Source organism: Mchenga conophoros, linkage group LG3 (assembly GCF_057382185.1).
Source record: "Mchenga conophoros isolate Kocher_MC1m ecotype Shallow Benthic linkage group LG3, M_conophoros_male_GT1.1, whole genome shotgun sequence".
NCBI lineage: Eukaryota > Metazoa > Chordata > Actinopteri > Cichliformes > Cichlidae > Mchenga > Mchenga conophoros.
In genome coordinates, this window is record NC_140528.1 from 62602919 (window position 1) to 62626142 (window position 23224).

General features: G+C 41.9%; 1 protein-coding gene across 2 annotated transcripts in view; it reads left to right on the plus strand.

Annotated features, from left to right (window-relative positions):
* The window catches only part of pacs1b (phosphofurin acidic cluster sorting protein 1b), a 69661-nt gene that overhangs the window by 20177 nt on the left and 26260 nt on the right, over nt 1-23224 (plus strand). For both annotated transcript variants that reach the window (XM_085266141.1, XM_085266150.1), the window contains exon 2: nt 22504-22591. In XM_085266141.1, coding sequence (XP_085122267.1) covers nt 22504-22591 — 88 coding nt within the window. The remainder of the gene's footprint in view (nt 1-22503; nt 22592-23224) is intronic.

The following is a 23224-nucleotide window of genomic DNA, read 5'->3' on the forward strand; positions in this document are numbered from 1 at the left end:
TCCTGTCTTCCTTCTCTCACCCCAACCGGTCGCAGCAGATGGCCGCCCCTCCCTGAGCCTGGTTCTGCCGGAGGTTTCTTCCTGTTAAAAGGGAGTTTTTCCTTCCCACTGTTGCCAAAGTGCTTGCTCATAGGGGGTCATATGATTGTTGGGTTTTTCTCTGTATCTATGAAGCGCCTTGAGGCGACTTATGTTGTGATTTGGCGCTATATAAATAAAATTGAATTGAATTGAATTGAATTATGTCTGTGAACATTAAGGGTTGTCTGTCTCTCAGTGTTAGCCTTGCATTGGACTGATGAGCTGTCTGGAGTGTGTCCTCCATCTTGCCCAGAGACAGCTGGGATGGGCTTCTGAGTGGCTGGAGTGGTGGGGCTTAATAGGCTGTTAAGAAAATGGATGGAATGTGTTGCATCACTTCCACTTGCAGCACAGTTATTGATAATAGTTACATAATTACATAGTTATTGATGGTGGAGCAAGGTGAGCAAGCATAGGCTCACATGGGAGGACACAGTAGATCATACTGATGTGCGCAGATATCACAGTGAGGTCAATAAACACACTATTCTTCTGTTTTATCCTACCTTTTTAAGACCGTTGCTTTTGTCACACGTTGACTTGTAGGTTATGGTCATGACTGGTATTCAGCGTCGCAGAGCCACTGTACTGTTTAATTAAATGCCAAGTATGGTTATAGTGCCACACATGAGTTACTGTGAATCCCACCAGGAGCACTGAAACGTTTTGAGGCCAAGATGGAAAACTTGCCAAGGGAATGTGTTATAATCCAAACATGAGTTTAACAAGTGCTTAATGGTTATTTTACGCTCGTCACAGACGTCATTGCATCAGATGCATTTGAGCTGATGTCACAATCACTTAAGAAGTTCTATTGGCACAAAGCGTGGGACTAATGGGGACAGTATACTAAACATTTTATTTTATAGCTAATTATTTTGGGGGTTTGTCTAAACAGTGTTCTCCTTCTGCAGCGATTGCTGTTATAGAAGCAGATTTTAATGCCAGTATTTAAACATCAGCAGTTTTTCCTGACATTTTTTACGGGTCGTTATTTATTAACTCTGCCCGACTGTTCTCAGATCAGCTTGTTGTTGTGTGTCTATTGTAAGAGGCAAGTTGGATTTTGCCCATTGGTGGACAAGCTTTGCAACATGAACAGTAATATTGTGGTTGAAGGGTGCTTCTCTCATCTCTTTACTTTCATTTTCATTCATTGGCCATCTTAACACGATCACAGACTTTAGAGGGAAAACCAGCACACCGCAGACCACGGCCTGTCTGTGTGAGGATCTAAACGTATTCTACGCTAGATTCGACACAGCGAACACCATGAGACCGGACAGTGTGCGCACCGCGGATGACGTCAGTGCGCACACTGTGTCTGAGGAGGATGTGCGGAAGTGCTTCAGGAAGGTGAACGCACGCAAAGCTACTGGTCCGGACGGGATTCCCGGCCGCGTCCTCAGGTCATGCGCGGCTCAGCTGGCTGGAGTGTTCACGCACATCTTCAACCTTTCCCTCTCTCTGTCTGTAGTCCCAGCCTGCTTCAAAATGGCCACCATCGTCCCTGTACCCAAATCCTCCACCATCTCCTCATTGAACGACTGGCGACCTGTAGCCCTGACCCCCATCGTAAGCAAATGCTTCGAGAAGCTGGTCAGGGACTTCATCTGCTCTGCACTACCCGACTCACTGGACCCTCTACAGTTCGCATACCGCCACAACAGGTCCACTGATGATGCCATAGCCCTGACACTACACACTGCCCTGTCACACCTGGAGAAGAGAGACACGTATGTGAGGATGCTGTTTGTAGATTACAGCTCAGCATTCAATACCATCGTTCCCTTGAAGCTGGACAGGAAACTGCAGGATCTAGGACTGAGCAGCTCCCTCTGCAGCTGGATCCTTAGCTTCCTGTCTGACAGACGCCAGGTGGTCAGACTGGGCAGCATCACCTCATCCCCCATCACACTGAACACTGGTGCTCCACAGGGGTGTGTACTGAGCCCTCTCCTGTACTCACTCTACACCTACGACTGCACAGCCACTAACAACTCCAACATCATTGTGAAGTTTGCGGACGACACTACAGTGGTGGGTCTTATCACCAACGGTGATGAGACGGCTTACAGGGAGGAGGTCAGCACCCTGACCCACTGGTGTCAAGACAACCATCTCACCCTCAACGTCGCAAAGACAAAGGAGTTGATAGTGGACTTCCGGAGGTGCAGAGAAGTACACACCCCCATCACCATCAACGGCGCTGCTGTGGAGAGAGTGAGCAGCTTCCGGTTCCTTGGCGTACACCTGGCTGAGGATCTTACGTGGTCAGTACACACAAACAAAACAGTGAAGAAGGCCCAGCAGCGCCTCTTCTTTCTCAGGAGACTGAAAAGATTCGGCATGAGCCCCCGCATCCTCAGGACCTTCTATCGCTGTGCCATTGAGAGCATCCTCACTGGATGCATCACCACCTGGTATGGCAACAGCACCGCCTACAACTGCAAAGCTCTCCAGCGAGTAGTGCGGTGCTCTGAACGGATAATTGGAGGTGAGCTTCCCTCCCTCCAAGACATCTACAGGAAGCGGTGCCTGAGGAAAGCGGGGAGGATCATCAAGGACTCCAGTCACCCCAGCCATAAACTGTTCAGACTGCTTCCATCAGGAAGGAGGTTCTGCAGCATCCGGTCCCGTACCAGCAGACTGAGAGACAGCTTTTTCCATCAGGCCATCAGACTGCTGAACACGTCATAGACACCTCAGCTTCACTACTGGAACTTCAACATTATGCACTCCACACTGTATATAAATGCCACTTGTTTTGCACATATTCAACTCTGTATATTTTATATATTTTATTATTATTATTATTATTATTATTTTATTTTATTTTTTTACTATTTAATTTGTAAAAATGTGTATACACACACACACACACACACACACACACACACACACACGTAGGAAAATATTTAGTATACGCATCCAGAAATGCATACACTATTATATATTGTACATATATTTATTAGTTTCAGGTTGGCCATTCTTGTATTTTGCTCGTTTGTGTTGTTGTGTTTGCACATCTCTGTTGCTTGTGGGGCTCGCACACAAGAATTTCACTCGCATGTGCTGTGCCAGTGTGCCTGCACATGTGATGTGACAATAAAAAGTGATTTGATTTGATTTGAAAAAAAAAATGCTGATGAATGTGCAGATAGATGATAATATTGGGATGCTGATAAATCGGTTCTAAAAAGTGACGGTAAAACTTTAAACAGGATTCCCCTAATGTGATGGCTGTGAATGCTACAGTGTTGACTTCTTCTGTAAACACTTTACTGAAGAGCTTTTGGTGGTTTGGGCAAAACTTTAAGTATATTTTGCAAATTCTGGTCGTTTTAAGTGTCTTGACAGGAGATTTCTGGAGGATGTGCTCACTGGCCTGTGAGTGTGCGGTTTCACGCTCAGATCTGCTCTTTGCTCATTTTCATCTTGGTATTTGAGTCCCATTAAGGGGCTGATTACTGGTAAATAACAAGTTAGCCAATAAAGCCTTTTCATTACTTTACGCAAAGTAAGCCTTCATCAGTTCTCCCCTGATCAACAAGCTGTGTAATGGATACTCTGTTACTAAATGACCCCAAACCAAGTTTTACATTCATGCACATTTACTGTTAGCCATGATGTACAACACAGCATCCTTGCAACTGCAGCTACATCTTATTAATAGCTTCTCCTCGCATAGATGGAGGATGTGATTTGTCGTTCTTGTCAATTAAGGCGGTGAGATAAGCGTTTTACGTCACTGTGCTCGGGTATTACGCTGCTCAAGCTTTTGTTGTCATCTTGTGGTAATGATCTATTTCCTCTTGTGAAGAACTTTGAGCTCAGTAATTGGGGCAACAGTGGTGTGCAACAACAACAAACAAAAAGAAAAAACCAGAGCGTAACCACCGCAGACACAGCGGACGTGCAGATGCATGATGTGATGTGCTTGTTAGACCACTAAACCATGAGGACGCCCCAGTTATTCTGCTGCTGCTGCTGTAAACAGCACAGAGGTCCCACTGCCCAGGACATTCATCCTGTTAATTAATGAGGGTATTTGGCACAATCAATTTAGCTTTGTAGCTCATAAACCAAAAGACCGTCAGCACAGCAACCAGGCAAGAATCGAAACCAAAATAGACACGACCGAGAGAGCCAGGACGTGTGGAGTGTGGGCCGGACTGGAACGTGACCAAACGACTGAAAATCCGATGTTGGTATCAACTGTGGAGGGGAAAAACAAACCCATTAAAAACAAGAGGAGAGGAAGGAGGAGCTGCGTGATGGGATGGAAGGAAACAGAGGCGCTATCTGATGAGACAGATGGAGAGGATGGAGAATCGCCGATTGCCAGAGGAGAAATGGAAAAAGCCTCGGATGGAGAGTGGGAAGTGGGCAGGAGATGAGAGGCAGAAGGAGAGAGAGAGTCCTGCTTTTTGTTGGCGAACAGTGTTGGACAGCTTGAAGGAGATATGAGAAAAGAGGGGGAAATGAGGAGTATGCAGAGGAGTGCACGCTTGCAGGAGGTCCTAATGCATTACGCCAGTGTGACTGTGACCCAGCTGTAAAGAGCCTGCCATCCTTTGATGGAAGGGACACACCTTCAGAATGGATTGATTAGGTTTACACTGAAACCCACCTAAACACTCAATTTAAGGCAATTATTGATAGAAGCAGTTTCTGCCTGTTTCTCTCATGCAAACTCATGCATGCACACACATGGAAAAGGGAAATGCCACAGAGGAGGAACAGATTGACGGCTTCATTTTGCATCTAATATTCCTGAACAGAATATTCAGGTTTTTAAAAAAGGAGGGAAAAAAGTCTCTTTAATCGCCAAGCTGATCCTCAGTAGGTGCTCTGCACTCGCGCGTCTCACAGCACATTTAATTATAGCCCCTTACTTAAAAAGCACTTCTCCCAGATTGTCGCAAAAGCTCCTGAAACTAAAACAACAAAAGCAGACGTGGACGGAAAGATTAGGACGACAAGAGGCCGCCGTCTCTCCCAGAGCCCATTAGCTGATGAAAAGTAGCTTAGTATTACTGTTTTTATTTATTGAAAACAGTAATACTTGTGTGCCAAGGTGAGGTTCGGCTCTATTAATGTTGAACCTTTTTTGGTAATTTATAAAGCTTTTATAGCGCGTTGAGAGTCGCTGTTAAATGAAAGCTATGGACGGAACGTATTTATTTTCAGCGGGATGTTATTTCTGTGACTTCTTCTCTTTGTTTTTGCCATGTTGCTCACTCTCATTCCTCCATCAGCCCTTTGCAAGACAAAACACACTCTGAATTTAAGTGTTCACAGGGGAACGAATGAGCCACAGACTGAAGTTGGAATTCAAGAACTATTTAAAGCTATTGCGTTATTTTTTTTCGTCTTATTTTTCTATAAAATTGTCTACATATGTATAGTCCGGCTGCTTTCTTATTCACAAAAGGTTGACACAAAGGGTTGTGGGAGCTCCACGTGTTTGAAAACATTTTTATTACTCTGGATGCCCTTCCCGGTGCAATCCCAAAGGGACTTATGTCTACTTCTGGGATTGAACCTGGAAGATTAGGCGACTGTACTTTAGAGCCCTCTGCATGTCCGTGTCAACTACATTAAAACAAGCCATCTGATTTCCATCGTCTGGTCATTGATGGCTTTTCTTTGCATATAGAGCAGATTTGCATATAGAGCAGGGGGATGGGATCTGTGTCAAAGCCAGGTGTGAACTTGGCCTAGATATTACAAATCTAACCTAATGAGTTCAGTAGCCCTCAAAGGTGTGATGCATCAGTGGGCTGGTTCAGAAGAAGTATAGGCCACATTAACGCCTGTGACTTTAACACTTGACCCTGATTAAAGACACTTGGTCCTTCTAAAATGCCAGATGTGTTAGCGGGACATGGAGGACTGCATTTTTCTGCTTTCCTCTTTTGATTGGCTCATTTTTGTTGGATGTTTAAGCCTGATCACAATAAGAAGTTTTAATAGAGATGTCAAGAATCTGCTTCAAGGTCAAACTATTTTGTGTGATTGATGTCCTACATACATTACTGCTAACATAAAATCTGATTTCATTTGGAGATTAAAGATTTTGTAGACATTAAATATATCCATGTTTGAATGTGATCTGTTGACTCACTGATGGGCAGTGATGTCAGAGGTTGAACAGTCAGAGGGATGGGGGAACTGTTGGAAATCAAGACGATGATTATCTTGTTTTTAATGCTTTAAGTCAGTATTATGATAAGACCTATGAGAGCGCGCGCCTGTGTGTTCAGTTTGGGCCATGCAGCCTGTATTCTGCAGGGAGGATGTTAACAGGCGCCTAACCTTTGACCTGTCTGTTGTTGTGTCTTGATGCATGCTTAATAATCCAGGAAAGGAAATCCCAAAAAGCTGATTCAGTTCATCTGAACATGCAGCGTTTTCACATGAACTGAATCTGTTATTGGTGGGAAACCACCAGATGTTAGGACAACAGAAAAGCTCACCGACCTCTAATCTAGTGCCATCTTCATTCGATCAATACGCACTGTATTCAAAGCACTGAATTAGTGCCACGCTCTCCTGCTGCTCATTTCCTTAAAAAATATAAAACATTTTCCCTTCTCTCTCTATTTTTTTCTGTCTTCCTTCCTCATTTTCTACATGCTAAATAGTAAAGCATTCATGCATATTGATCAGCTGGACCATAATTAGCCTCCTCTGTGTGCATGTTTGCTTGCCTCCCTGGCTGTAATGAGCAGGCAGTGCTATCAGTTTGTAATGTGTGTCAGCGGGATTGGACGCCGTTTGGACAAACACTGATAAGATTTGAATCGGGACAGCTCCGACTGCGACTGACTACAGATGATATGCCAGCAGGCTGCTGCTGCTGTTTGTATGTTGACTCAGAGCACATCATCCAGACGTTTCCCTTGGCTGAAACTGTTGCTACTGCGTGAGGCTGAATCAGACTGTAGGTCTAGCAGGAAATGCAGATCTTAGAAATGTCTACATTTAGTTATAAGTGCTTCCCTGGTCGGTAGAGCCAGTTTAGAGCTGTACAAATTTGGTTTGTGGTGTATAATAAATACCGAACCCAAATGTCACATTTTTAGTTGCCGTATCTCTAAATGACTCACGAGAATAGAAACGAGTGCAGCTTTGATTCTTTTGACAACCAAGTTGTTCATCAGATGAAACCACGACATGTCCAGCTCCGTGAGTCAGACGATGTCAAATGTGCTTCCTCCCACTTGCAGCCGATATTACATTTTCTGAATATAGCTTTTTATTTTTGTTGAAATGTCAAGCGTTCAGCCTCTGTGGAAATCATAAAAAAAGTTTGATCTTAATAAAGATCAAACCACCTACTTAGAAAAATTCAATGAAGGTCTTCAACAGAACCTTTAAAGGCTGGAGCTAAAGAAGCTGTTTTTAACCTTAAACTAATTAATAATGCATAATGAGTCAGCTGCTGAGAACTGGTCTCGGGAACATCTGATGACATTGTGTACTGCTGGTAACGATGATGACTCTGGCAGATTTAAGCTTCATGACATGGTGTTGTGTCAGAAAATGGGTACACTGGTTGTAATGGAATAGAAATGTTCAGCAGCAATACTCAGGCCGGCTGTGGGTTTTAGTTGGTGCTCTGTTGGCACTAAGAGTGCCAAAGTGTGCCCTTACATCATTACGCAACCAGCATCAGGCTAAAGTGGTAGGAAGAATCTATGCTTTAAGGTGCAACCTGTGGTGCATTCAGAGATGCTCTTCTGCATTCCTCGGTTATAACAAGTGGTTATTTGCGTTACCGTTGCTTTCTTATCAGCAAAGCAGTCTGCCAACTCCCTGCTGACCTCTTACATCAATTTTTAACCCAGAGAGCTGCTGCTCACTGGATAGTTTCTATTTTTCACTTTTTTCAGGCCACTCTCATAGTGGTCTGAACTATAGTGAGGTCTGTGTGGAAAAATTACATAAATCACATATCTTCCTTATTCTGATGCTCAATTTGAACTTCAGCAGGTCGTCTTCATCATGTCTACATGTCTAAATGCACTGAGTTTGTGCTCTTAGATGTGTTAGCGATAGGGCTGCCACAAACGATTATTTTGATAGTCGACTAGTCAGATCATCATCCATTGTACGTAAAACGTACAGCTTATTGCACCAGCAGCATCTTCTCTTATATAACTATCATTAGCTTACAGCTTTAAGTGTTTAAGGTATGTGATAACTAAAAATAAAGACAAGCTGATAGTTTATTAAATTTTAATGAAATTTGCAGTTTGTTTCGGTGAAATTTAATAAACTCAGCCGTCTGCTCCTTGCTACCTAAAATATAACAGGACACTGGAGTATATTCTTGACCATCTCACACTTCTGATAATCAGCTGTCTGCTTGACGTTTATTCAGCTGTGTAAAAACTATAACTTTAATCTCAGCCAAACCGATTTACTCAGGAACAAATAAAATACTGAAAAAAGCCAAACAATAACATTTTTAAGTTGTCTAAGTGACTTATATATATGTTTAACCTGAGTAGCGAAAGACGGCGGTGGGTTTGAAAATGATTGGTCAGGAGTCCGGTGTTCTCACGGCTCTAGTGAGCCTTGCCCCTGGCTAGCTATCGAGCTAGTGGGTAACAGACGTCTCCGAAAACGTCGGAGCGCTTTTGAAAGTATGCGGTGTCTTGATAAACTGAGCAGATGTTTGAGGTTTACACAGCTACATTCTCGCCTGAAAATATGTTAAACGTTTATTTTGTGACCCAGAAAGAATAATAAGAGTAATATTAAAACTACGTAAGTAGCTGCCGCCATTGTTGGAACCTGAGCTGGGCTGCGCTATGAATTCTGGACACAGCTTCTTCTTCTTCTTCTTCGAGGTTTAACGGCAGCTGGCATCCTTCTTCATGCAGTGCTGCCATCTTCTGTTTCAGTCCTCTTAAATCCTACTACTTATTCCTGCGTCTTTTGGGATCTTACAAAGCTTCAAACGGCGCGTCGACTATTAAATTTGTCGTCGACGATTTCGATAGTCGACTAATCGTGGCAGCCCTAGTTAGCGAGCCATGAGAGTGCAGTTACAGAGGGTTTAAAGGATTTCTGTAGTCTGTTTCTTCTGGCTGCAAGACAGTTTTCTCCCAGGTGATTAAGAAAATGTCCTAAAAAATGAGTTGATCTTTGTAAAAAACAAAACAAAAAAAACCAAACAAACCCCAAAACACTGACTCTCCTGTGCACATTAAAAAAATCAAATGTATTCATTCTCTAACAAAGTACATTGTGCAAAAACATGTTTCCTTCCTGCTTATTGCTGCTGTATTGTTTGTTTATTGTAATGTTACTTGAGCACTGGTCTGCTGCACCACTGTGGGCGAGGATGGAGGAAGCTTCAGCCTCAGTGGAGTCTGACTGCTGCTGTGACCAGAATGCTAATCATCTGTGCAGGCTAAGGGCGGTATAGGCTATAAACACACACACACACACACACACACACACGCACACACACATGCACACACACCTGCACAAACTCACTGCTCTGTCTGTTGGTTTGGGTCCAGCCCATCTCCACCTTAAAGCAATCATCTCTCCTAATTGAGTGACGTCTTGGACACCCAACGTCATGCTTCACCCCTTCCCCGCTTTTCCCCGAAAGGCCCGCCTTCTCCAGCTGCTAATTGGCTGTCACAGACCTGTCAGAGGGTCACGGATAAGAAGTAGAGCAGGATGCAGAGCTTTATGACTCACTCTGCAGGCTGGTTGATCTGAGTGATGGTTTCATAGGAAAGAACTGTCTGTATGTTAGCATGATCCCTTTTGTTTTATAACCAAATATTTCTGTTATACTTGAGTAAATTCAACTGAAACATTAGAAGAGTAGATGGTATTTGTTGTCGGGGTTAATGATATTAGTCGGTCATGTTCGTGCATTATATCAGGCTGGTTTCCACAGATGACTCCAATGGTGTAGCCTAAATTAACTGTGCTTTAAGGGTGTGTTTGCAGAGGTTCCACCTCTGTAGGTCTTTTTGATGTGTTTTGATACATGTGTTTATTTAAATTCACTGTATTTTATTTTCACTGTATACAGTTTTATTGTCCGCAGTGCGAACGAGTAGCTACTTTTGGTAGCGGTGTGGACGCGTCTTTCTTATGTTACCTTATTTTTCTACCAGTTCTTCTACTCTAATTTAGTTGTACCTGCCTTTTTAAGGCTTGTTTGATTTAAAAGGCCTGGATTTTTTTTAAGTATTAAAAACTAACAAATGGGTAATAGATGCTAATATTAGCATAAGTTTTCTAGTAACGTTTTTTTTTGGTTATTTCTAAAGCCAAATAATATCTTTGATTGCCTTAGACTGCAGTTTTGTTATTGCTACTGCTAGGGTTATTGCTATTGCTAGGGTATCAGTATTGTTAATGAACATTTTTAAAAATATCTAAAAACTTTATGAAACAAGCGCTGCTTAAGCTAGCTAGCACTATCGACAACCGTGCTATAAAAGAAATGCTAATTCAGTCCTTTTATAAAGTCTTTCAGTAATCATTTACATTAGCTGGTATTTTCAGACATAACATTTTATAAATTAAGTATTTTGAGAGTACATTAAACAAAACTTGGCTATTTTTAAACTGTTTTCTTTTCCTAGCATATTTTACCTCAACACAGTAAATAACTGCACTGAGTATCTTTGACCACAGCCAAGATGAAATTGAGTAAAAATCCTCATTTCAACCTGCATCTAGTAATGATTTAATGATTGTAGACTTTAACTATTCTGAGGTGTGTGATGTGTGGAAAAAGTGAACCACCAAAATAAATGAGGGTATAATAGGACGCTCTTGTGGCATAAATAGGGTGCAGACTTGTGGACCAACACTTTCTGACTCAGACTTTCTGCAGCGTTTCCAAGTAGAATAATTTCCGGCTAATGAAGGTTACCTTGCATTGTTATTTTTGATGAGTCACACACCCCACACACACATGCACGAGCAAATACAAAGTATTGACTGAGCGGCGCTTGATTCCTCCAATCTATCCGTCTATTTATATTTCCAGACTAAAGCTCCCCGCTGTGCCGACACACTCTTCCTTTTGTCGTAATAGCACACGGTGTGAGTTTGAGACCTGTTTTTCAGACGAATTATGCTGTTTTCATCTTAATATAAAAGCAAAGAGAAAAAAAATTGATTCGCTCTTCAGAGCTGTTGACATCTTTACAGGCTGCATCCACTCAGCCAAGCGCTATTTTAAGACTGCTGTTAGTGAAAAACCAAATGCTTGTTATTTCTGCTGCCTGTAGAGTCCACGCAGTGAAATATGTTCTCTCTCTTTCCATTCATTCTCTATCTTCTGTCTCTTTTTGTTTACATTCTGTTCTGCGTCTGCGTATGTGTGCTCTGGATTTCATGCACAAGTTATTTTTAATGTCTTTTGTTCCTCTGCGTATATGTAGGACGTGTGTGCGTGTTTCTTTAGTGTATGAGAGTTGGCGATTATTGAAGACCTTGAGATCAAAACATACCCTTGTGAGGTTTTACAACACCTCCCACATTCACATGCTCAAAAACACACAGAAACACTTTCAAAGTCACATAGGCAGGAGGCAAAGATCAAAGTCCATTTTTTTTCTGGCCTTTACCTTTGGATAACTGGTTTTGTTTTTTCCCTCCTCTATCTCCAGGGCCTTTTTTCTTTCTTTCTGTTTTTTTTAAGTGTGTGTTTGTCCACAAATCCATGTCCATAAATCAGCCAGCAGCAAAGTGACAGGGGATAAGAGGTGAAGGCTGATATGAAAGCAGAAGCCAGAGACATTTTTTTTTTAAATTGACTGGTTTATTTTTCCCAGTAAAGGCTACTTTTAACTACATCTCCCAGCACCTTTTCGCAAGACTCACATCAGGGCACTCAATGTTTAAGAAGTCTGAATTTTGACTCTTCAAAATTGTGAAATATCAGAGCTGTATCTGATTTTTAGGACCACATGAAAGTGCGCTGCTTCGGAATTAAAAAGAACACGGGCGATTTCATTTGTGCTGCTCGCGCTTTGATGGAAAATCAGATCTGAGCGACAAAAAAGATCAAGCTGAATGTGAAATCGGGTGTTTAACACAAAGCCGCTCTGATGAAATACTCTCATGTGATTGAGCTCTTAGCTATGCCCATAACATGTGTCATCAACTTCTCTTTCTGGTTTTGTGCCAGTAGTTGGTTTCTGTGGGTTTTTAAAGTGCTTTAAGCAGCTTTTGTGAACGATATGTTCTTTTTTTTTCTTTGCCTTTTTTTGAGGAAATGCCATGTTTTGGTGGTAATGTGAATGGCAGTTATTAGGAAAGGTGCGTTCAGGTGTTCCTGGGAGGTGGTGGGAAATTCAGAGTAACCACAGAAATGGGCGTGGCCCGCTGTAGCATCAGGCTGTTCTGTTTTTGTGCTTCCTTCTATGACATAACATATAATACACAGCCATCAGAGTTCATAAATCACAGTCAGGTGACTGAGTGTTTTACACATATATATTAGTTTACTATGCTTCTTTAACCATCACTTTAATGATTTTATATGTAATTTTGCATACCATATAATGCTGCAGTGCTGCCAGGCATCACATGCCTAGATTTCTATTCATAGTCTTGATTTTGTTCATTACTTTTCACAAGATGCATCAGCTTGTTGCATTGTTTATGTATATCTATCTATTACTCTATAGTAACAGAGTAATAATATTAATCTTGTTTTATTAGCTCATCCAGCCAAAGGGCTGGTGAGCTGCTGCCAAGGTGAGGCGTCTGTCATCTATCCAAAAGATCCAGAGGAGCTACCACTGGATAATGAGTTTATATAATGACCAGTGATAGCACAGGTCATCTTTACACAGTAAGTCATTCTTGTACTACACAGGAAAACCTCAAGGATAGTTTCTTTTTTTTATTGACGAGGATTTTTGTGCTTAAACTCAGTTTTCAATCTCGAGTTTTCGATTAATCATCCCCAAATCCTCCTGATTGTGATGAAATCTCTGCTCTTAGAGATGATAGAAATATTCATCTGATCAATACACATCTCACTCTGTGTGTGTGTGTCTGTGTGTGTGTGTGTCTGTGTGCGTGTGTGTGTTGCACTGTGTTGAAAATGGGCATTTTGCCCTGCTGTGCGTCAAGGACAGACTAATCCATGTAACAGAATGATAATAAAGAAGAAGGGCACGACTCTTAGTCCCCCCCCCCCCCCCCCCCCCCCCCCCCCCCCCCAAACAGATCAGGCCCTGCCATCGATCACCATTACTGAGAGGTGGAGGCAACGCCACGTTACTTAAGAAAGGAGATTGGGCGCAGCAGTGAAAAGAGTGGAGTTGAGTTACAGTTATGCGAGCAAGGGAGAAGGAGAGCAGCTGTCCTTAAGTAGGAAGCAGGAGGAGGTGAGCTGTAGGAAGGGAGGAAGGATGAAGACCATTAAAGAATAGAAAATTAGCAGGAGAAGTCACATGGTCACACGGAAGGGAAGGGTTTAAAATAAAATGCTCGATGTGAAGGTCGGTGCAAGGGCGGCTCTTTTCTTTCTGCCGTGTGTACTTAGCATGTTATTTTCCTTGCGTGACACGGCAAGGTCACACCGCTCATGACTGACTGTCGTCAAGGAAACCATAGGTACCTTCCTCCTTAAAGAAGCAGACCTTTTATACCCACGCACGTTTAGACGCTCGCAGCCTCATGTGCCGAAGCCACATCCTGACATTAGTGAAATCCTCATTTGTGTGTATTGCTTTCATTTGTTGATAATGTTTTATTTCCCTTCAAGTTTATTTAATGTTGTCAGAATCACTTGCGGAAGTATCAGTTAATTGGTGTAATTAAATCTGGATGATGAGAAAAGCAGAACGTGGTTTGGTGTTTCACTTTTTAATGACCGACCCACTCCTGGGGCGCCGCTTTGTTATAGAGGATAAAGTAATCTGGGACCGAAATGATGAGTCAGTTCCAGAAAATAATCTCATCGATAATTTGAGTCATTCTTCAAGCTGACATGTGTGGAAAGACAAACTCGAGAGTCTTTTTTTTGTAATATCGTAAATAGTTCCATAACACTGAGACGAGATGAGCCTCCAGCCATCCTTCCCAAGGAAAAATGATGCCTCTGAATGAGAGCACTAGGAAAGATAAAGTCTGTAAACCATGAATGTCACAATTAGGGTTGTCAAAAAAAATTTATACTCGGAGATACTAATCGATACTGGAAAAACCATTACTATCGGATCAGGTACTCGCTTGCAACAGTATCGATTGGAAGAGTGCCGTTTTTGCCTCCTCCAGCTGAGACACAACTTCACAGCCTCACTCACTAGCAGCTGAAAGAGCTGACGCTCACAACACTGAACAACACCGTATGACGGTCACTAAAGCTCCTGTTTCAACAACATTGACATGTTAAAGAATAATATGTAATAATATATAATTGTGGGATATGTGCCTATTGACTAAAGGCAATGGTGCTGTTGCATTATTTGATTTAATGTTATAAAAATGAATGTTATAAGCATGCATGTTATAAGCATGCATGTTATAACCAGGATGAAACCTCAGTTAACAAAAACAACCAAAAACCTATCAGATAACTGCAGGAGTTGGTAATATTCATCCCATGGGGGCCCTGCATATCAACAACGCCTCATGGAAATCATTTGTTTTGGATTAAACTGCCTTCCACAGTGCTACCCATGTCGATAGTGTTACTGAAAATGCCAAACATTTGCTGGTAAAAGCTCCATTAGTCAGAGTACTTCTTTTATTATTATGGGTTTTTTTTCCCCATTTTGATTATAATAACTTATTTTTTCACATGAAAAGGTGCTTTGTTTTGTTCTTTTCTAGTGCTGTTTGAAGTGTGAAGATATCCCCTTGGACTGAGTAGTAATGAGTGTAATTTTTTTTGTAATTATGCAGACGTGGAAGATTATTTAGCTAATTGGAAAATAGCTCATAACTGGCACATTAATCAGTTAAATGAGGCCTAAAATGACTTGAGGTAAGGCTTTTTTTTTTCTTTCCTGGCCTAGCTTGCTTTTCGTTTTTCAAGTTTGATACTTTGTTTTGTGTGTGCGTCTGATAGACATGCTGTCTGTTTCTACAGAGACTGACCTTTACAGAATATCAGAGGTCAGTCTTCCCACAGACATTATCGAGCCGTTCTCTGCCTCCGTCAGAGCCCTCGTTTCATCCGCCCATGCCTTTTTCCCTAAACAAATGAACAAATATCTGCGACTGTGGGGAAAACACGAGGTGTTTTCAGTCAAAGGGGCATTAAACATTAATTTAGCTGCAGTGAGTCAGATGTGGAGGTCTTCTTCAGTTTGTCCCGTAGAACCAGAAAGAGTTTCTGTGATAAACCGATGCACTCACCTCATCGGTGAGGACATGCAAAACATAACGTGGGTTCACAACACAAAATAGCAGAAACACCCAAAGAAAAGTTTCTGGAGAGAACTGATAAACTAAAGATGCATCAGATCAGGTTTTCTTTTTTTCAGGTTATCACATATTTCTATTGAAAATGTTATAAAAATTGAAAAAAATAACAGTCTGTATGATATTCACAACTTTCCCTGGAAATTAGTTAATTATGCAGCAGCTCAATTAAGAGCCTGCATGCTCGCTTATTGTTTTTCCTGCAGATTTCAACCACACCATGCGGATCAGCAGTTTTCAGAAAGCCGTAAATGTTCAAGCTGAAATTTGCATCACAGCCGAGGAAGCTTTAGCTGCTGTGGAGACTGTTTTGATACGCTTGAAGGCAAAGAAGTGAAGCGTTTTACACCCAAATGAAGTCACCCAGTACATTTTGCCTACTTAATTTCATTTACAGAATGTGAAAATGTGTGAAACTCCCTCCCCTCCAAACAAAAGTATAAATATTCACTCAATTTTGGAGCTAGCATCAAATCACCATTCATGGAACTGCAGGTTTTATTGCCACTGACCTTTTTAGATGAAGGAAAAACTAACTTTGAACAGGACAAAGTTGCACATCCTGAACATACAGCCGGCTGGTCTGTGTGGAGTTCCTTGGGTTTCCTCTGGGTACTCCATCAATGTCAGCTTAGCTGATGTGAGTGCACTGGGGGAATCCCCCTCACAAAAACTGATGTTTGAATATATGTATGTGAAATTAAACACTGTGCTTTGAGCACTCCTGCTTTAAAAACACATAGTTCTGTAACCCATAGGTTTGTAACGGGACTTGGGTGCCTGGCTTGCTTTTTGTTGCCATCTTTTCTGCTGTTTTAAGGCTGAAAAAATGTTGCTGATAACAAGAAAAGTCAAGTCAAAATGTAATCCTGTGCACGCCCACCCTCCTTTTCTTTAGAACCACTTGTGTTAGAGAAGTGAAACTCGTGCGTTACAGGAAAAATGTGTTGGCACATGTTTTACAAGCAAAGTTGGAGGTTTTCCTGATAGATTTGTTTTTTTGGAGCTGGCAGCAATTGAAGGAAGTGCAGCTTGAGGCACTTCCACATCAGGTTTTACATTTGCAGGGCTGAGGCTTGTTCGATGGTGCTGTTGAAGCCAGCAGACAAATTTGTACACGTTTGTGTGTCTGTGTTGCTTTTTTTTTTTTTTTTTAAAAATATTGATTATTATGCAATATGATGGATATTATAAGGTTAAAGTGGCTCCTTTTGATCTTGCATTCTTGAGTTAATGCATTGTTTTATTAAACTGATAAGAGGCAGTGTTGGCTTCAAGATGTAGAGGGAGCAGAAGTGGCATTACTTGACCCCTACTTGTACTTTACTGTTAGGACTCACACAGGTGGGGCGGGAAGCACTGGATGACACAATCAGGAAGTTTAGACAAACCACAGAGACACTTTTCACAAATTACTACACAGTTGGCGTGGCGACGGTCATGCCCAGTCAGAGCTCCATGGAGCTTCTCTATTTCCAGCTGTTTAAGGCTTAGATTGACATACAGGATTTTTGTTATTGTCAACAAAAACCACAAAACTCACCGAATTGGTCCTAAACACGTGTGTGTGTGTGTGTGTGTGTGTGTATATACACTGCTGTGAATTCACGTTTGAACAGTTGATCCAACATCATCAAAACTTAAAGCAGATGCATTTTCTTCTGCTTCCACAACAACAGTATGTCAGAGGCAACGTTTCTCCTCAGCTCATTCCAAAAGTCTGGAAACCAAATATCATACCAAATATGTGTAGTGCTGTAAAAAGGTATTTACACCCTTCTGGCTTTCTTATTTTCAGATAATCAAAAACATTTTAATATTGGACATAAACAGCGTGAGTAAAGACAAAATGCAGTTTTTGTACTGCTGAAGTTCAGCTTACCAAAAATCTGTTTAATCGCAGTTTAAATTTATATAAAAGAAGAAGAAGGGGACAAATACTTTTCACAGCAGAGTAACAATCAGTTTGGAGCAAAGAGATTTACATCTTTGTGGAAAGAAATCACAATCCTGGCGTAGTTCGACTCTCTAAGAGACAAATTCGTTTCTTGTCTTTTCCATTATGCATCTCAGCCCATAATTCTATCCCAGCTGTTAAGCAACAGAAGCAGGTTTGTAATTATTTGGGGATGAAAGATGAAGCCGTGCTCCCTTTTTCGGGTGTGTGAGTGTAGACGCCGCTCTCTCCGTTTCCATCACATGCCGATTTATTTTTCTTTCAGTCATGCTCTGCTCGAGTCTGTTCCTTTGTTCGGGTTGATGATAACGGGCAGTGACTTTTAAAGTGTAGTGACAAGCTGTCGAGGAGCCAGGGCAGGAGTGAGAGGTGAACCACAGAGGAAGTGCTGGTGGCGGGCGGACTGTTTTGACCTTTACCATGTGATTCCCCTCGCCGACTATGGTTACTGGTCCGATCACCGTGGCAGTGAAGGCTGGTGCAGCATTTTCTTTAATCCTGTAGGGGATTTACAGTAGTTAAACAACAGCATAAATAACAGTGGAAAAGAATAAAACTTGGTGTCTACGCGATGCTTTAATGGAAAACTCGTGTTTCAGACTGTGCAGAAATCCCAGCGCTCCTCGCATCCATTTACAGAGCAACAAGTAAAGTAGTAAGTTCCTCTCGAGGGAAATCTGAATTCTTGAAGCTGTTATATAACACAAGCAATAAAGCACTGAACTAGTTTTTGTGGTGAACCAATTACTGCAGTAAATTAAAAGTTACTGTGTGGATTCTTAACATTTCTGTAGCCTTGACTCTGGTGTCGTAGATGATTTACAGGCTGCTCTGCTTTTAGTTAGATGGAAATATAAGAGGGAAAATGTAGAAAATAGCAGTTAGCAAAGCTATTTCTTATATATTACCATGCCAAGTAGATATATGCTAATGCTAATTATTTATGTGAAGCTGTGCAGGTTAATGGTAAATGGAATAGTTCTTATATAGAGCTTTTCTACTCTGAGCACTCAGACTGCTTTTGTACAACTTGCCTCATTCACCCATTCATACAAGCACTTTTTTCCATGCTTTTCCAATGTAGGCGCTTTCTGTCTATCATTTAAACCCTGATCGATGCATCAGAGAGCAACTTGGTGTTAGCATCTTGCCCAAGGATATTTGGCATGCAGGACTGAAGCAGGCGCTTTGACTGCAGCGTGTTTGCTATCTGTCTGCATTCATAAATTAGATGGGTATTCTTTGTAAACCTTTACCATTCTGTCCTGGGAGTGACAGAGAGGGTCTGGGATTGTTTGGAGACCAGTTGTTTCCCACTATGTGACCAATGCAGTCGCTTTGGTATCGATTGTGATCGCCCAGCTAAACCTCTGGCTAACCAGTTGGTTGCCACAACATCTACTGCAGAGATGGTGATGTATTAGTTGCTAGCCGATTGCAGACTTGTTTGCAAACAACTCACCAACTACTCTTGGAGAAACTTAGCGTGTTGCAAACCGCAAACAGAAAATGTTTGCGTTGAAAGTAAAAGTCGTGCCTTACCGCTCAAATTGAACGGTTGTCCGTTTCCTGTTTGCGTTGCACTTTTTCTGATTTAATTGCCATTTGGCAGGTGTTTGCAGACAAATTGGTGTCATCCTTCAAAAGTTGTCACCTGCTAGCAAACAAAGCAGTTGCAAAGAGGTTGCCGCTATCACCATATCCTTCTCTGTGACCAGATTTCACCCATTAAGTTCCAGCAGCTTGCAGCCGGTTGGTTAATACACCTTTTTCCCTAGCAACCGGTCTCTACACCATGTGACTGAGACCTTTGATGACCAGATTATTTTACTTTCACCCAGGCAAAATTCTTCTAAATGTCAACATTTGGCATTTAATATTTAAAACCAAACTATGGAGAGGGTGAGATGGAGGCAGATGATCTGCGGGGGCGACCCATCAAAGGGAGCAACGGAAGAAGAAGATTTGAAACCAAACTCTGGGGCTTTTTGGAAAATAAGCGATAAAATAATTGTGAGAAAGTCATACTGGAGCAGTTCTAAGTGTTGGGTGGTTGCTTGTAGTAACCTTTTAACAGTTTTTTCTTTCTGATTTGTGTGTTTGCAGTTTGTTTTTCTCTCTGTGTATATCTGTGCGTCTCCCTCATCCACTTTCTACCCACACCTCCCTTCGCCCCAGGTGCTTCAGCCCCATCTCCGATCGACCACTGGCACCCGGCCTCTTCTGCTCCCTCTCCACCTCGATTCATTCCACTCAGATCCAGCAGGTGTAAGCAGAAGTCTTAGCTGGCCTTTTCTATCGGAGATAAAAATTGATAGTTTTTTTATTCATAGCTTTAGCCTCTCCTGGCTGCTTTGATCGTGAAACTAGAAAACCTCTGCGTTCAGAAAAGGCTCTCTGTGTTTGTCGCTGACTTTCTTTCTTTCTTTTTCCAGCGGTTGCATCAGCAGTCGGGGGCCACTTGTCAATTTCGGTGGTTGGGTAGGGAGCACTTAAAGAAAGATGAAAGGCGAGTAAGTGGGGTGGATTTAGGAGAAGGCCCAGGTGAGACGAGAGAGAGCTGAGGGAGAAATGCGGAGCAATTTTCCTGTCCTCGCCCTCCGCCTTTTTAGTGTGACATCAAAAGAGGCTCTTGTCTATGTTTTGGGTAACAGCGCGGCTCTTTAGATGTGACCTCTGTCCTCTCTGGGCGATTGATCGGTGCAGGGTGTGGCGAATATTTACATAACTGACCGTTTAAACTATCTTGCTCTCCATCCGCTGCTTTTAAATATCGCCCTAGAAAAGAAAAGATGTTTTGTTTTTCCATTTGCGATGTCAGACAGTTCATCTCTCGGCGCACATTTTGCCAGCCTCTGTCATCCCCACTCCTCTGTTCTCTCTGGTGATGTCTCCCTCAATTTTCATGCCTCAGCCTCGCTTCCTTTCTCCTCTCCCTTTTGTGCCTGCCTGCTTTTTGTTTCCTCCTCCTCCTCTGTATTCACGGCTGTTTCCACATCTCTGTTTGTTATTTGTCATTTGCGTCTTTTCCTCTTCCTCCCTCTTGTCTGTTGTTGTCCTGTCTTTTCCTGTATATAATTTATTGGCACAATGCATTTGTGTCTTTTTCTCTTTGTGTGTCCTTTGCTTTTGTTTTTTGTTTGGTTTTTAGCTTCCATGTTTCTTCTTGATTTCCTCCAGGTTGCTCTGTCAGGTTTATTCTAGCGGTTTACTTTCTGTCCCTTAAGCCCTGGAGATGAATTATTGAACAGACTGACCCCCGGGTGCTATTGGGGAGGTGTGTGTGTGTGTGTGTGTATTTGTACTTGTTTAGACGTCTTTGTGGGGACCAAAAAAAACCCCAAAATGTGTTTTTTTGGTCAGGGTTAAAGTTAGGTTATGGTTGGGTTTAGGCTACGCGTTAAGGGTTAAGCATACATTTTTGATGGTTAGGGTAAGCGGCTAGGAATAGCATTATGTCAATTAGATGTCCTCACTAAGATATCAAAACGAGAATGTGTGTGTGTGTGTCTTTTCAGTGATTCGGTTTCAGGTCTTTAAATGCTCCTGGTCTTGTATGTCCCTTTGTGTTTTTGAACACTGGCATTTTGAGTATTTCTTCTAAGTGTCAGGAAACCTGAGGCCAATCTCTCGTTTCTTAGCTGTTTTTTTTTTTCAGATGGAAGACATCCGGCAGGATTTTTGTTTTTTGTCGTTGTTTATGTGTGCTGACGTAAGTGTTGGTGTCATTTGAATGGGACATTTTTAACTTTGACAAAAATAGCAATCCATTTTCATCGTGGGCTGGAGTATTTTGTTTTTTAACAGCCTGCCAACAGATAAAGCAGAACTGCGCTCAACGCCTCTTCTAAAGTCCTGTTTTATTTTTGCTGTGTTTGATGGCCCTGATGAGAGGGACAGGGTGAACGGAGAGGAGACAGGAAGTGACAAATTACCACAAGCTGGCTTTTAGGCCATAATACAGACATGTATGTGGTCCACAACAAAGTGTGACTGATGCTGGATTTTGGCTGTCAGTGCTCAAACCTCCTCTGTATATATCAGCTGATACTGTTTCTCTAGTGAATATACACAGTTGACTCCCAGCTGCATGTGCTGCAGACAGTGTTGTGCGTACGCCTCGACAAACTGTGCAATGACATCATTTTTAAGCAGATATGCGTGAATAATAATAATCGTGTGTTATAGCTCACTTACAGCCAACTTCAGTTTCATACTTGTTTGATTTAATAGACTGTATATAAAAGATGGTCAGAACCACAACAAAATTAAGGATGCTGCATTCTTATTGGCTAGCAGCTTTCGATAAATGGGTCGTTAGCCAGAAAGAGTGCCCCCTTTTATAATCGTATCTGAGTCTAACAGGGACAATGGTTTACTGTAAAGCTCTATACAGACTATTACATTTATCTGGATTGGCTAGAATATCAACCCTGATTAAAGATACCTGGTGTTAGCTAGCTCTCAGTTCAAAGTGGCTAACACTCAGTGACTTTGTCAGGTCAAATATTTCTTCTTTTCTGTCCATAAGAGAACTTTAATAAGAGTACTTTGGTGTAATTCTAATATTTTCCCCTAATCATCGCTTCAAGCTTGTAACTTATTGTGCAGAGGAAGTTGATTTGTTTGTGCTGCAGACAAATTGCCTCAGTTTTTTGTTTTGCAAATTTTTTTTGCTCATTTCCTTTTATTTTTTAACTCTTTGCTCTATATTAAGCTTTTTGGGGTGAATTGAAGTTGAAATGTTCCTAGGCTGAAATAATCTCATCGACAGTAAACGCGGACAGATAAGTAGCTGGCAAAAATATCTTCACGTGCAAATGTGAGCACTGAGGCGTTCAGTTAAAGTTTTTCCAGACAGCTTCTGAACACTCCCGATCCCAGAGACTCAGTTCGCAGCACAAGCAAAGTGATCAACAGGTCATCAGACATCCATCTGTTCCCTGCACAGCTCAGGGCGCAGCAGTGCGAGGGCGCTGGATATCGAATCTAATTTTAGTGTCGTTGTGTGTGGTTTCCTGCAGGCTTTTCAATCTGACCCTGAAGAAGCTGATCATGCTGAAGGAGCTGGATAAGGACCTCACCTCAGTCGTCATCGCGGTCAAACTGCAGGTACGAGACGTCTCCAGAAGCACGAGGTGAAACGCACCTGCTGTACACGGAGGCTGGAGTTTTATGGAGGCATTATTTTAGAAATGCATCAAAAGAAAAAGTTTCTGCAAACAGAATAAAACAACTTTAAAGATTACACATACAGATCCCTGTGAACAGTCTATGAGCGATAACTGAGTAATAACCAAAACAGAATTAGATGATGGGCACTAAAATCATACCTCGAAGCTCAGTTCCAGGAAACAAAATCAATTTTTTTAAAGTCTGACTGAACTTTCCTAGAAATGAAATCCTCCCCAAGGTTACATCCTGTTATGTCAAAGTCTGCTTGAGTTGAACATTTATCTTTATCTTTAATCATTAAATGACATTATAGGATTCAAAGATTTCCACTTTCAACTATGCTTAACGAGCAGACGATGAAAAACGAACCAACTCCCCACCTGGGGAAAAACCCGAAAGACTCAGCCTTTGTTGCCCCGTTTGGCTTTTCTGTAAAGCCGTTTATTGTTTTGCTGAGTCGGTTTCATTGGACGCAGACACGCTTCCTCCTCGTTGTTTTGCAGCCAAGCTGCTTTCTGAAATGCCTCATTAGCCGGGTGCTTTTCTCTTAGAACTGGCAGAAGGAGCAGC